At 40.2% G+C, this 15,318-nt stretch overlaps 1 protein-coding gene across 5 annotated transcripts in view; it reads right to left on the reverse strand.

The window, feature by feature from the left end:
- LOC133639078 (nipped-B-like protein B) overlaps positions 1–15,318 on the reverse strand; it is a 49,859-nt gene that overhangs the window by 26,710 nt on the left and 7,831 nt on the right. For all 5 annotated transcript variants that reach the window (XM_062032209.1, XM_062032210.1, XM_062032206.1 and 2 more), the window contains exons 4-11: positions 12,600–12,700; positions 9,101–9,212; positions 8,362–8,519; positions 8,079–8,206; positions 7,902–7,992; positions 6,952–7,455; positions 2,115–3,821; positions 1,936–2,049 (exon numbers count right to left, since the gene is read on the reverse strand). In XM_062032209.1, the coding sequence (XP_061888193.1) occupies positions 1,936–2,049; positions 2,115–3,821; positions 6,952–7,455; positions 7,902–7,992; positions 8,079–8,206; positions 8,362–8,519; positions 9,101–9,212; positions 12,600–12,700 (2,915 nt within the window). The remainder of the gene's footprint in view (positions 1–1,935; positions 2,050–2,114; positions 3,822–6,951; positions 7,456–7,901; positions 7,993–8,078; positions 8,207–8,361; positions 8,520–9,100; positions 9,213–12,599; positions 12,701–15,318) is intronic.

Genomic DNA, 15,318 nt, shown 5'->3' on the forward strand with positions numbered 1-15,318 from the left:
TCAACTCCATAAGAAAGCAGTAGTAGTAGATTTTAAATATCAATAGTGGTAAAAACCAGGGATATCAAATGTCATCACAAATTGCCTGGATTTGTAACCACGTCCTGGCTATCACAAGAGCACGTCATTAACCACTACGCTATCCACTCTGACACACCCTCGGCAGTTTGTGGACGTGGACCCCGACTTAAACAAGTTGAAAAACTCATTCGGGTGTTACCATTTAGTGGTCAATTGTATGGAATATGTACTGTACTGTACAATCTACTAATAATAGTTTCAATGAATCAATAAATCAATTGTGGATTTAATAGAGTATAAGCTTTCCTACAGTCCTCCTTTGTATATTGCTGTTAATTGGTTCACGACAGGGCTATAATTTCTGCAAAGTAGGAATCATTCATTGTTATGTATCAAACATTTTTGGAGAGCATTAAAATCTGTTGACTACCTTCCAAATACATTTTTCAACATAATGAGAGCCCTCTGGACATGAAATAACACCCTGTAGTCACCTTTAAACTCTTTTAATCCAAAACAGTAAGGCTGCCCACTAATAGCATGTACCATTAGTGGGGATGTTCCAAGCGATTTAAAAAGACTGCGTGGGCAACTAAAAAGTGGTGCAGCGCACCTTATTTAAATGACGATTTTGCGTGTGTAAACTATACAGGGCATCACCATGGAGGCACTCTCAATGCCTGCACATTCATGTTATCTTGCTCCTACCCGTGGCTTTTGCTATGTTTTCAAACAAGCAGGAGACATGTACCACTTTTTATGGCTTTTTTTAGAAGGAATTGTGCAGTGCATCTACATTGACATCACTTTTTTTTTCTTTTTTTAACCGCTAAAGGTGCATGGTAGTCCTCCAAAATCGGTGATGAATGTTGATAAATCACATTGCATGCGCTGTATAATATATATGCATTCACTCCGGCATAGTGGGCATTTTACTGATCAGCATATATTTTTGCATAAGAATGAAGACAGATAGGTGGGCGCGGCTACTGCTGCTGCCCACTGCTCCCCTCACCTCCCAGGGGGTGAACAAGGGGATGGGTCAAATGCAGAGGACAAATTTCACCACACCTAGTGTGTGTGACAATCATTGGTACTTTAACTTTATATGGTTTGCAGGCCTTATTCTGCTCACTTAAGAGACGCAATCCACTTTGCACATGTTTAGAAGATCAGCTTTGTGTGTCCTATGTACAGTAATCTATTTATTTGTATCTGCACCTTATTGCTTTTTTATCCTGCACTACCATGAGCTAACGCAACAAAATTTCGTTCTTATCTGTACTGTAAAGTTCAAATTTGAATGACAATAAAAAGGAAGTCTACCGGTAAGTCTAGTCTATTAAGTTTGCACGTCTCTTAGTACACTTTAGTAAATCAGGCCATAAGTCTCTTGTTTTAATGTTGGCATTTAAGCTAGCGCCAGTCAGTCCGTGGGTTTATCAAAGTGCAGTTAAACGGTAAACATCGAGAGTTTTACCGCGGTTATAATTAATACTGTTTATCGTTACATCCCTAATGTCAATAAATGACCACTTTTTCATTCTCTCCTTGTTAGTAAAAAGTTTAACACGTTTCTCTCTAATTATTGCTTGCTTCTCCGTCCGCTTTGCAGTTTCAGTAAATAAATAAATTCCAATACATTTTTAGCATTTATGCTGTAAATTAAAACTTTCTGCAAGGCACTCAACTCAAAATTATTGGAAAGTTTAACGGCACAAATGATTATTCTTGTTACAAGTTAGGCTCCCTTCTTTGTAAAGAGCTACAAATGTCTTGTGAATGCTGATACAGTAGATGCTATTAAAGCATGAAAACAGTGCCTGGCCGTCATGACTGGAAGCCAACCGGTCGTCTTAAAATGTGTATGATTTTTGGAGACAAATGCAAATTGTGTTTAGAGGGAAAGATTACCCTCATCTTCGGAGCTGTCGTCGTCGTTGCTACCATCGCTCTCCTTTTCATCCGAGTCGCTAGCGTACTTTGGCGTCTTGCTGATCATACCGTGTCTGCGCTTGTTTGACGTCTCTGCAAGCACACAAGAGGTGAGGCCACTTTCAGCATACTTGACTCGCAACTCTTCTTCGTTTTACCTTTAGATTTGTGACTAGAAGACCAGTTCCTGGACTTGTAGGTGGTCTTCAGTTCCTTTTTGAGGCTGTGTATTTCGTCAGTGCTCAGTCGCCGGAGCGTCACAACAGGCTTGGCGCCTTTTTTTAAGTTCTCAACCAGCGACCTCCTCTCCAGCAAAACGCGGGGTTCTTTCCAGTTGTCAACAATGGCAACGTCGCTCGGCAGTTGGGCGCCTTTATCCGCGCCGTCCCGCTTCACTTTGGGGATCACAAAGTTCTTCAGGCTCCTGGAATTTCCGCTCAGCAGGTATGCGGGGAATTCGCTCAGTTTGTTCTCGAGGGAAGACTGTTTAATTGCAGCCGGGACACTTTCACCCCCACTTTTCCCCTCTTTTTTATTTTGCGGGGATTGAGACGTGGACTTTTCTGTCCTTTCGCCGGAGTTCCTGCTCCCGTCCTGTCTTGTTTTGTGGTCCTGCTTGGGAGTCCCATCCAGAGACAGCTCACGTCTGTTATCCTTCGATGGTTTGTGTTTCTTTGCCTTGTCTTCCCTCTCTTTATGTCTGTCATCTTTCTCCTTTTCCTTGACTTTATCCCGGTTCCTCTCCTTCTCACGAATTTTGTCTTTTTCCTTATCCCGCTCCTTTTCCTTCGATCGATCTTTATCCCTATCTAGAACTTTCTCCCTGACTCGGTTTTTCTCTTTGTCCTTTTCTTTGTCTTTAACTCTCTCTTGGTCCTTTTCTTTGTCTTTAACTCTCTCTTGGTCCTTTTCTTTGTCTTTAACTCTCTCTTGGTCCTTTTCTTTTTCTTTAACTCTCTCTTGATCCTTCTCCCTGCCTCTATCTTTCTCCCTATCTCTCACCCTGTCTTTGTCCCTATTTCTGTCCTTTTCTTTATCGCCATCTTTTTCCCTAACTTTGTTTTTCTCCCTGTCTTTCATCTTATCTCTATCTTTTTCTCTTTCCCTATTCATGTCTCGATCTGTGTCCCTATCCTTGAATCTATCTTTCTCTTTTTGCCGATCCACATCTGTGTCTTTATCCCTATCCTTCATTTTATCCCGATCCAAGTCTCGGCCCTTATCCCTATCCTTGAGCCTCTCCCTTTCTTTCGGTCTTTCCTTATCCACATCCTTTTCTTTATCTTTATCAGTGTCGTTGTTATCTTTCGTTTTCTTCTTCTCACGGCCTTTGTCGTCATTATGAGTGGAGTTACGCTCCGCCTTGCTTAAGGTTTTTAAAGTTTCCGGTTGACTGTTGAGATTCTTGTCCTCTTTGTGCCGAGAATCGGAGTCTCTGTTCTGCTTCACCCTTGGCAAGACCCCACGTTTCTTGCTGCTGTCGTTTCTGCCGTCTGTTCTGTGTTTGGATTCCTGCTTCTGCTTCAAACGGATATCCAAATCGGATCTCTCTAAATCATCACTTGGCTCCTTCTTCATGGGTGGGCGCTGCCCGTCCACTTTCACTACGCCCGCTCCCGCGTTGAGGCGCAAGATGTGTTCGTCACACAGCTGCTTGGCGTCGAGGACCACCACTGGCTGTCTTATTCCTCGTCCGGCTTGCTGCAGATCGATACTGACCATCAACGCAGGACGAGTGGAACCGTTACTGGCAGCGTTCATCTTCTTGGGTGTCAACTGGCTGCTGGCGCTGTTGCCTCCTTGTCCATCCTCCGCTCCTGGCTCCTGAGGGTAGGAGTCTTGCTTGCGTTTCTTCAGCGGCTTGTCTTTAAAATAGAAAGACGGTAGTTAGCATATGGAATTAATACAAATGCATGTTTCAATGATAAAGTTATTTGGTTATCTTTAAATACTGGTAAAACCAAGTTTAGGATTTTTTGCAGTCGTAAGAAAAGTGTGGATGACTTTTACAGGAGTGTCATATTCGTTTTCATTGAGGGCCACATCGCAGAAGGCCACTTGTAACAGCGAATATATATGAATTTGCCTATGTTTACATTTTGCTTTATATTTATTATTTTACTTATTTTTTTGTCTGGTTTTGTATCATCCCGTGAGGTGTATATTACTTTTTTTTTTGTTTGGTTTGTACTTCATGAAGTTTTGCACTTGTTGTGTTTTTTTGTTTGTTTTCATTATATTTGGATGTATTTGTTTGGTTTGTATGCTATCCATTAAGTAAGAATACATATTATGTTGAAGGGGGCAGGAAAATATAAGATTTTCTTCATCCTGTTCCTTCTCAGGCATTGGTGTGTAAATGTGTGTTTAGTTGCTGAGGTATAATTGTCTATTGATCAAAGATGCACATCAATGAAGGAGATAAATAAAAAAAATGAAATTAAATTAAATGCATTTGATATATATATATATATATATATATTTTTTTTTAGGTACAATGTAAAAAAAAAAATCTGTACATTTTACAGTAAAAAAAACTGGCAACTCTGTCACCAGAATGTTACTGCAAAATATAACAGTGTTTTTTTACGGTAAAAAATCTGGCAAATGAGCTGCCAGTTTTTTTACCGTAAAAACAATGTGCTACTGTTTTTTTATTGACACCAAAACACAGGAAAAACAACAACCCTAGATGTGTTTTACCTTAGATTAGAGGTTTTGTGTGGACCCCAGTAAGACTAGCTGACTGCCATGGCATCAGCTAATGGGGATCCTTTTCAAATAAACAAATAAAATAAACACATTTTTCGGTAAATGACTGTTAGCTCAGTTGACAGAATTTAACCATTAAAAACAGTATTATGCTGTAAAAAAATCCACTGTAAACTTTTCTGCAAAATCAATTGTCATTTTTACACTGTACATTTTGATGGCGATCTTGCTTGAAAATCCAAAGCAAATATTTAAATATCTATTTTCATTTTGACAACAAAAAAAATAGTTTAGAAAGTATGATAATATAATATTTGTTGCAATGTTCAATAATCATTTAAGTTCAAAAGGTATGCAAGTTGAAGCAGTGCATATATATTTTTCTGTCAAAATGGAGAGAACGATTACATTTATTAGTGAGAAAAGATAAGGTACATTATTGACACATATTATTTCCAGACGTTCTCAGGCCACATAAAGTAATGCAGCGGGGCAGACCTGGCCGCTGGGCCGTGAGTTTGACATTTGTGCCTTATAATATGTCGAAGGTGTTGAGATTCAGAGAACAAAATAGATTAAGGGCCTGATCTATTAAGATCCAAATACCACACGCTAAACAGCATGTGCCAACTATAAAATTGTGTGTACAGTTAGTAAATGTTGAAAACAAGGGCACAGACTGTCCTATTTAAATAATAATTTTGTGTGTACTATCGGCATTATGTGCCCATGAAAACACTCATTTCCCTACACATGTTCAACCTGTGTGTAATGTTGTTGAAGAAGCCGCACACATCTATAATCTGTAACACACTTCCTGCAATATAGAATTACAATTTAGACAACAGAAACTATTTTTGCGCGCAAGGAGGCGATGGAGGATTACAACACTACAGCTCATTCATGCGTCTGGAATTATGCATATTGCCTAGTTTATTTTTTAATATAGGATCTGTATTATAATAGTAATGTTAGTATTATAATAATACAGATCCTATATGAAAAATCGAATGCCATAACAAATACACCAGCAGACACCATAACACATCAATTGAATTAGTTTTATTCAGCCCCATATATTGCTGAATAGACAAAATGTCTAATATTTTTTATTTATGACTGTCCAGCTGACACTGCAGCGGGATCCAGCTCCTTTCTCATAGCCATTTGTGTGTAACTGTGTCAGTTTGCACGTAACTTTAAAACGTGCTAAATAAAGATGCAAAATAGCGTCCGCAGAACAGTTTCAGCATTGCTCAATCACATTGCGAGTGCTGAATAATTATACTTGCATCTCCTTCTCCCAGTATTGTGGGTATTCTGCTAATCATCATATATTCTACATGAAGACTTGCACTTTTTATTTTGCTCATTCAAGAGACCCTATCTTAATAGATCAGCTTTGCATATGCCATCAAGTTTGCATGTGTTTAAATACATGCAAACCTTTAGCAGATCAGTCCCTAGGTTTTTGGGTGTTACGAATTTAGAATTGATGAAAATGTGTCATGGAAATCACATATAAATTATACAAAGGTTAAATTATCAATATATAATATCAATATATTTCACTGAAGGTAAAATAATTGCTAATTTGGTTTGACTGATTGTTCCATATCTGACACTTTGCACTGAAGTGTGGAGTTACGGCTAGTGCCTGTAAAACATATTTTAATTTAATGTTCCTTTTGCAGAGGAGAGCTGTAAGAGTCATTAGTCGAAATGTACACAAGGAACCCACAAACCCGATATTTAAACTTTTTTTTAAATTTGATGGAGATGGATAGAGTACAGCATTCTAAAAATTATATATGTAGCACATAGAAAAAATATACAAAACAACATTCAAAACAGATTTGTAAAAATAGAAAATAATTATAATCTGAAAGGAACAGATATTTTGAAAAAAATCTTGCTTTAGAACAGTGACAGTCAATCAAAGGTGTAAGTTTATGCACCAAACTTGACAGTGGCCGTAAACAAACTTGACAGTGGAACAAAACAATGTAAATCTCTTTCTGTATTTAAACAACTGTAAAAATCATGATTATGAAAATATATGACTTTGAGTGAGCTAATGGCTTTGTTTATTTCGTTGTATGTTATGAAATAGAAATATAGTCTTTGTAGTCTTCTGAGTTGAACAGTGAATGTTGTATTTGAGTGAATAGAGGGCAGGTATAAGTTTATACTTCTTTCTGCTCATTTTCATTCATTTATTTTAATGCTGCGTCGATTGTTTTTATTTGATGTTAAGTAAATAAAACAAAAGAAAAAAAGTACCTTTATCCTGGACTTCTTTCGACCATCTCTCACTGACGGACTCCCGCTCTGTCCTCTCGATCTCGGCTAGTGTGTCGATGTCAGCGTCATCCAGTACAATGGCGGCTGAGACGGCGCCACTCTCGTTGCTGTTTCCCTGCTGACAGTTCGGCGGCTCTTCGGCACCGAACTTGCACTCCGCATCCTGCTGCTCAGCGCTCGGCAACTCGTTTTTACTGTTTATCACATGTGCTTTGCTGTCCTCCTCTGTCCCAGGGGAATGCTCGGCGTACTCTTCCTTTTCTGCAGTCTTCACCCGGGACAGCTTTAAGGTCAGCCTCGCTGAGTCTTTCGCTGGAGATCTAACAATGTCGTACAAGGTGTTTTTGTCCACGTTCTCGGTGATAACTTTGCTCCTTTGCTTCTGCTTCTTTTTGCGCTCAGCAGAGGAAAGGTGCCTGTTGGGGGACGCGCCTGGAGGGACGTCGGCGGAAGGTGACTGCACGATGAGCAGAGGTCTTGACCCTACGGAGGAACCAAGAGAATGGAGACTCATTTGACATTTACTAAAATTGTTCTATTATCATTTAAAAGCCAAATAAAATATTGTGATATATATCGTTATGGCAAGAGGCTGATATTGCAATATAGATTTCAGGCCTTATCACCAATCACTGGCACAAATTATGAAAACTGTGCCAATGACCATGAATGGAACTTATTGCGTCATAGCAGTAGCCTAGCAACGAAAGCGGTATACAGTGATCCCTCGCTACAACGCGGTTGTAGCGAGTTGTAGGTAAACAAAAAAACATGCACAGTAAATGAAAAAAAAAACTTCCTGTAAATTAAAAAACATTTAGTGTATTACATTTTGGAATAAGGCTGTATCATAACAAAATGTGGAAAAAGTGAAGCCCTGATGTACTGTATATCTCTTATCTAGTGTGTACTTGTTTCCGCAGACATACATTTGGCAGGTTCTTCGCCGTCGTCAGGGGAACACTCAGACTGTGGCGACTTGACTGGAAACAACGCCGCCATCATGGAGTGCTCATTGTCCTGTCAACCGCAAAAAGACATCAATTGGGAATTTTTCACGTTTGTCAGTCTCAATGTCAGCTGGAGTCCAATCGTTTTGTTTTTACCTCATTTCCAAGTCTGTGCGCGATATTCACATAGTCGTCATCCGAGCCGGGCTTGACGAGGTGATTGGACGGGTTACTTGATAGCGGTGCGGATACCTTACTGTGGAGATTTCGAATACTGCCTGCAACTGGAACACAAATTACATTATCAGTTATGTGGATTTCTATTTTTTCCTACGATTTTGAAGAGGCCTTTGTGTTGTGACCATACTTCTCAAATTCAATCCAAAGCTCAAAAACGGCAAACAAGTTGAGGTTGGATAGGAAGCGCCATGGGACCCACCTTGCTGTGTCTGCTGGTGCTGCGAGTAACTAGGTGGACTGTACTGCATGTAGTCAGCAGGACTCTGAGGAGTGTAAGGACTCGGTATGGGGCTGTTTGAATGCGGCTGCTGCGAGATGAACCGAGCTCCCGACCCGGACTGTTGCGAAGTGAAGCACCTGTGAAGGAGTAGGATGTCATTTTGCTTTCAAAAAATTAAATTAAATAAATACTAGGGATGTCCGATAATATCGGACTGCCGATATTATCGGCCGATAAATGCTTTAAAATGTAATATCGGAAATTATAAGTATTGGTTTCAAAAAGTTACATTTATGACTTTTTAAAACGCCGCTGTGTACACGGACGTAGGGAGAAGTACAGGGCGCCATAAACCTTAAAGGCACTGCCTTTGCGTGCCGGCCCAATCACATAATATCTACGGCTTTTCACACACAAGTGAATGCAAGGCATACTTGGTCAACAGCCATACAGGTCACCCTGAGGGTGAACGTATAAACAACTTTAACACTGTTACAAATATGCGCCACACTGTGAACCCACACCAAACAAGAATGACAAACACATTTCGGCAGAACATCCGCACCGTAACACAACATAAACACAACAGAACAAATACCCAGAACCCCTTGCAGCACTAACTCTTCCGGGACACTACAATATAACGGCAAAAAAGCCATTATCGGACATCTCTAATAAATACAGATGCAAATGTGATGCATTTTCTTTACTATCCTACCCAGAGGATCTTTGAGCAGCTACTGGAGTCTGCTGGTAGTTTGGCGTTGGACTCCTGTGCACTTGGTTTGGTGAAATCTTATACTGCGGCACGGCCGGTTGTTGTGTCACACCTGAAAAAGAAATAATGATGGATAAAGTCACCATAGCTTTTGTGCTCAAAAAAACATCAATGAAGAAAACTAGGCAAGAGGTAAATGGGTTATACTTGTATAGCGCTCTTTTACCTTAAGGTACTCAAAGCGCTTTGACACTATTTCCACATTCACCCATTGATGACAGGAGCTGCCATGCAAAACCTTAACTCCGACCCCTCAGGAGCAAGGGTGAAGTGTCTTGCTCAAGGACACAACGGAAGTGACTAGGAAGGCAGAAGCTGGGGATCGAACCAGGAACCCTCTGGTTGCTGGCACAGCTGATCTACCCACCAATCCACCTCCCCAACTGAGGTCTTTTAACATCTGCAGAGGTACTGCATAGGGGCCGTGAAATTTTTGGTATTTTTTTAAATATATAAGTTTTCATATTAATCCCTGCATTTTTTTCCACAAGCGTAAATGTCTTTAAACACACATTAAAACATTGAGGCAACTCACTGTCGTGTAGTTGAATGTGAATAAAAAATAACATACCATGACACAGTAATTTTACTGTATTCATGTTTGCATTTAAGATTTGTGCTCTAGTGGCCAGCTAGCGATTGGCACGCTAGTTGTCAGCTAGCGATTGGCGCATTAGCTGTCAGCTGGCGATTGGCGTGCAAGCTGTCAGCACACGATCAGCGCGCTTGTGATTAACACGCCAGTTGTCAGCTAGTGACTAACGCACCAGTTGTCAGTTAGTGATTAACGCACCAGTTGTCAGCTTGCGATCAGCTCGCTAGTGGTCAGCTAGCGATTAATGCACCAGTTGTCAGCTAGTGATTAACGCACCAGTTGTTAGCTAGTGATTAGCGCACTAGTTGCCAGCTAGCGATTAGCACCCTAGTTGCCAGCTAGCTATTAGAGGCACAATACTTTTATTTAAATATCGTTCATATTGCACAATAACAAAGTACTTTTAGGAGCAGTTTATTGTCAAATACAAGCATAATTTCATGCAAGATTTACACAGCACCTTGCAAAAGTATTCACCCCACTTGAACTTTTCTGTGTTTTGTCACATTACAACCACAAACATAAATAGGTTTTATTGGAATTTTATTTGAAAGACCAACAATTTCAATTGTGAAGTTGAAAGAAATTGATACGTGACTCAAAACATTTTTTACAAATAAAAAAACTGAAAAGTGCGTTGTGCTAAAGTATTTTCTCTGAGTGCCAACCAATTCCAGAAGTTCCCTGATGATTGCTACTATCTAAACTCCGTCCACCTATGTTCAATCTCACATCAGTACAAATACAGCAGCTCTGTGACAGCCTCAGAGGTTGGTTGGGAGAATATTGGGGAGCAAGCAGCATCATGAAGTCCAAGGAACAAAGCAGACAGGTCAGGGATAAAGTTGTGGAGATGTTTAAAACAGGCATAGGCTATGAACATATTTCCCAAGCTTTAAACATCTCACGGAACACTGTTCAATTCATCATCCGGAAATGGAAAGAGTATGGAACAACTGTAAACCTAACAAGACAAGGCCGTCCACCTAATTTTACAGGCCGAACAAGAAGAGCACTGATCAGAGATGCAGCCAAGAGGCCCATAATGACTCTGGACTGACTGCAGAGATCCACAGCTCAGTTGGGGGAATCGGTCCGCAGGACAACTATTAGTCGTGCACTGCACAGATGTGGTCTTTATGGAAGAGTGGCAAGAAGAAAGCCATTGTTTAGAGAAACCAGAATAAGTTTGCCAGAAGCCATGTTGGGGACACAGCAAACATGAAGAAGAATGTGCTTTGGTCAGACGAGATCAACATTTAACTTTTTAGCCAAAATGCAAACCCCTATGTGAGGTGGAGAACTAGCAGTGTGTGAAGTGAATCAGTGAAGTAAATTATATTTATATAGCGCTTTTCTCTGGTGACTCAAAGCGCTTTACATAGTGAAACCCATTATCTAAGTTACATTTAAACAGGTGTGGGTGGCACTGGGAGCAGGTGGGTAATGTATCTTGCCCAAGGACAGAGCAGCAGTGACTAGGATGGCGGAAGTGGGGATTGAACCTGGAACCCTTAAGTTGCTGGCACGACTGCTCTAACAACGGAGCCATGCCCCCCCCAGTGCACATCACTCTGAGCACACCATAACCACTGTCAAATATGGCAGTAGTAGCAGCAACTTGCTTCCCTTCAGCAGGGACAGGGAAGATGGTCAGGGCTGATGGGAAGATGGGTGGAGACAAATCCAGGGCAATTTTGGGAGAAACCCTGATGGAGTCTGCTAAAGACTTGAGACATCGGTGGAGGTTCCCCTTCCGGCAGGACAACGACCCTAAATTTAAAGCCAGGGCTACAATTGAATGGCTTAAAATAAAACATAGTCATGTGTTTGAATGTTCCAGTCAAAGTCCAGACCTAAACCCAATCAAAGATTTGAAAACTGCTGTTCACAAACGCTCTCCATTGAATCTGACTGAGTTTGAGCTGTTTGGCAAAGAAGAATGGCCAAACATTTCAGTCACTTGATGTGCAAAGCTGGTACCTTAAAAGACGTGCAGCTGTAATTGCACCAAAAGGTGGTTCCCACAAAGTATTGACTCAAGGTGGCTGAATACCTTTGGACAATACCCTTTTCACTTTTTTTATTTGTAAAAAAAAAAGAAAAGTATAATGTTCTTTCAATTTCACATTTGTATGTACCACTTTGTGATAGTCTTTCATATAAAATTCCAATAAAATATATTTATCTTTGTAGTTGTAATGTGACAACATATGGTAAAGTTCAATGGGGTGGAATACATTTGCAAGGTGCTATAAGTAGGGGGTCCCTGCTCCTTCTATCCATCAGTTTGGGGGGTCCTTGGCCTGGAAAATGTTGAAAACCCCTGATGTAGGCAACATGCTTTAGGCTTCAGCTACAACTGATCAGAATTTTAGTCAGTTATGCTGAAAAACTTCAGATTTTAACTAGACAGCTAAATCTGAATATTAATTTTATAAGTTAGAGCCCAGACCTAAATCCCGTTAGGAGACCCAATTGCACAAATGATGCCTTCTCAAACTAACATATTTGGAGCATTTTTGCAAGGAAGAGTGGTCAAATATTGCCAAGTCAGAAGAATGCATACACTCTAAAATTTGAAGTATAATAATGATAAATGCTTCATTATAAACCAAATATGTCCTATCTTAAGTTTTAGTTAGTGTCCAATTAAAGTGTTTCAACAGAAACGTATAATTTAAGAACCAAAATTGCAGACATATGTGACTTTTGTTTGCATACAGTAGTTTGCTACAATAGACGGCCAAAGCAAGCATTGAAGTACAATCGCCTCAATTTGGTGTGCAGAATTTCAGCTTCCCTCCCCACATAATGTGCGACTGCGGAGCTGCATTGTCATACTTTTGTCTCGGAAGATCTTGGGGTTTCTGGAGAGCAACGCTTGCAGGAGCACTGGCATGTCACCCTCGGGCTCATCATTCCCCAAGTTGTCCTTCAGCTCTCTGAGAAAGCACACAAATAACGGAAAGCAAAGTCAAAATGCACACAATAGACAACGTTCTTGAGCACCGCGCTTTTCTATTTTCAGCATTTCCATCTGCGAGAGCAACAAAATCTGGTGTGATGGCTTAAAAGATGTCCACCCCACCTGTAAATTTCACTTCACAAACCAATAATACACTTCTTATCATGCAAAATAAACTTGAATTATGTTCTAACACTATAATGTGTTTATGAGCACCAAACGTGAAACTAATTTGTCATTTCCCTTCTTTAAAGTACTAGGTTTTCATGACGTCATGAAGGGAAAAACCTCCTTCCTCATGGATAGGATAGTACCTCTGACCCACTAAATACATCTGACACCCACCGACCGCTGTTGTGAAAAAAGCCGGCTTTCCTACACATCTTAAAATCTCCCAACTATCCATCAATCTCCTAGACGTGGGAGCTGTGGGTTTGATCAGCAAATAGGCTAACCTAGCACGACGTTGTTATTAAAATGTATGTGTAATATTAGCCCTGTAGCTCACATAGTATGCTATTGGGTTGCGCGATATAGATGATATAAATCAGTGGTTCTCAAACTTTTTTCACCAAGTACCACCTCAGAAAACACTTGGTTCTCCAAGTGCCACCATAATGACCAACATTAAAATACAGTAGCATAGTAGGCCTAAATATTAAATAAAAACAAGGTAGAGGTTTTATTTACCGAGTGTATTTAATATTTATGGCAACTGTAACATTACACACAGTTTGAACAGTAACATCAGGGTTTCCCCTTAATGTAATTGAATGTGGCGCGCTGCCACGGCATTTTTATTACCGCCACACTGAAAATAAGGGTAGCCCCCAGAATAAATCACACAAAGTCAGACGCTATTTTTAACTTTTATTACCAATCTTATGATAACAACCAACGGCACAAGTCCAACAGGTTTTACCTCCCATGAAAAAACGTTGCTTTCCCCGACACACAACAACACTTCCTCATTCTGCGCCAATCACCGTTTAGGTACGGACGGTGTGTTTGTAAACATGGGAAAAACTGACATCAAATCCAAACCACACGAACATAAAACATTAACAATATCTGGTTGTTACAAAGTCAGACGCTATTTTTAACTTTTATTACCAATCTTATGATAACAACCAACGGCACAAGTCCAACAGGTTTTACCTCCCATGAAAAAACGTTGCTTTCCCCGACACACAACAACACTTCCTCATTCTGCGCCAATCACCGTTTAGGTACGGACGGTGTGTTTGTAAACATGGGAAAAACTGACATCAAATCCAAACCACACGAACATAAAACATTAACAATATCTGGTTGTTACAAAGTCAGACGCTATTTTTAACTTTTATTACCAATCTTATGATAACAACCAATGGCACAAGTCCAACAGGTTTTACCTCCCATGAAAAAACGTTGCTTTCCCCGACACACAACAACACTTCCTCATTCTGCGCCAATCACCGTTTAGGTACGGACGGTGTGTTTGTAAACATGGGAAAAACTGACATCAAATCCAAACCACACGAACATAAAACATTAACAATATCTGGTCGTTACAGTATGAATTGATATATAAATAGCCTATTATTTGCGCACTATTGACAATCGCTGTACCAAAAACTTGACTACCGAAAAAAGACTTTGATCACCGAAAGCCACGCTACCAAAACCGGATTTTAACAAAACGCACTCCATTGTATGGAGCGTTGTCAGCATGTCTGCGATCATGTGGACGTGGTTATTGTATATATTGCAGACATACGCGCGCAGGCAGCCATCTACAAAATGTGCAAATATTAAGAGGACAGTGGCGGCTTTTAAAAAGAGAAAGTCCAACTAAAGCAGCAGCGCGAAGTAAGTGCAGCATCATGCTCGCTTCTGCCTCAATTTAGTCAGGGACATCGAGGGACACAAGTAGAGTCTCTGAACAAAAGTATATTCTATAATAACACCAGAAGAAGATGCTTGCTAGTTGTTTTTAATTTTAAAGAAGTCATTAAAAGTCTGTAAACACTTGAAAAAAATCTCAGCAAAGTACCTTGTACAATGTAAGTACCGGTATACATTTTTTGAGCCGTTTTAAAGAAAATCATATCATCATAGCAAATTACTCGATGATGTCATTATGACCACGTCCACAACACGCCCCCAACGCCACAGGTATCTTGGCAGTTTAGGGGAGGCTCTGAGCACTTTTTGATTTAGTGATTCTTTGGCGTAACACTAGATGGAGCCCGCGTACCACAGTTTAAGAATCGGTGAAATAAATGATTTAAATTTTGCTACGAATTGAGATTTCATTATTGCCACGTGAATATTGCATATTACAAACGTATATAATATTGCACATTCTAGAAAATTTGACAGCAAGAAGCAAACAAAGGTGTCCTCAAAATGATGTGGTAGCGAGTGGCTACTGTCCCTCCACAGTGCAGCTTCTAAATCACTATTCCTCGCCCCCACGGCGGCAAATAGACTGTGTTTCTTACAAGACGAGGAAGAGCTAAACATGTGACGTTACGCACTGTAGGATACAAAAAAAAAGCATTGCTAACCGCTACAATGTAAATAGTCATGAAAATAAAGAAAACGCATGAG

This window comes from Entelurus aequoreus, linkage group LG21, assembly GCF_033978785.1.
Source record: "Entelurus aequoreus isolate RoL-2023_Sb linkage group LG21, RoL_Eaeq_v1.1, whole genome shotgun sequence".
Taxonomy (NCBI): domain Eukaryota; kingdom Metazoa; phylum Chordata; class Actinopteri; order Syngnathiformes; family Syngnathidae; genus Entelurus; species Entelurus aequoreus.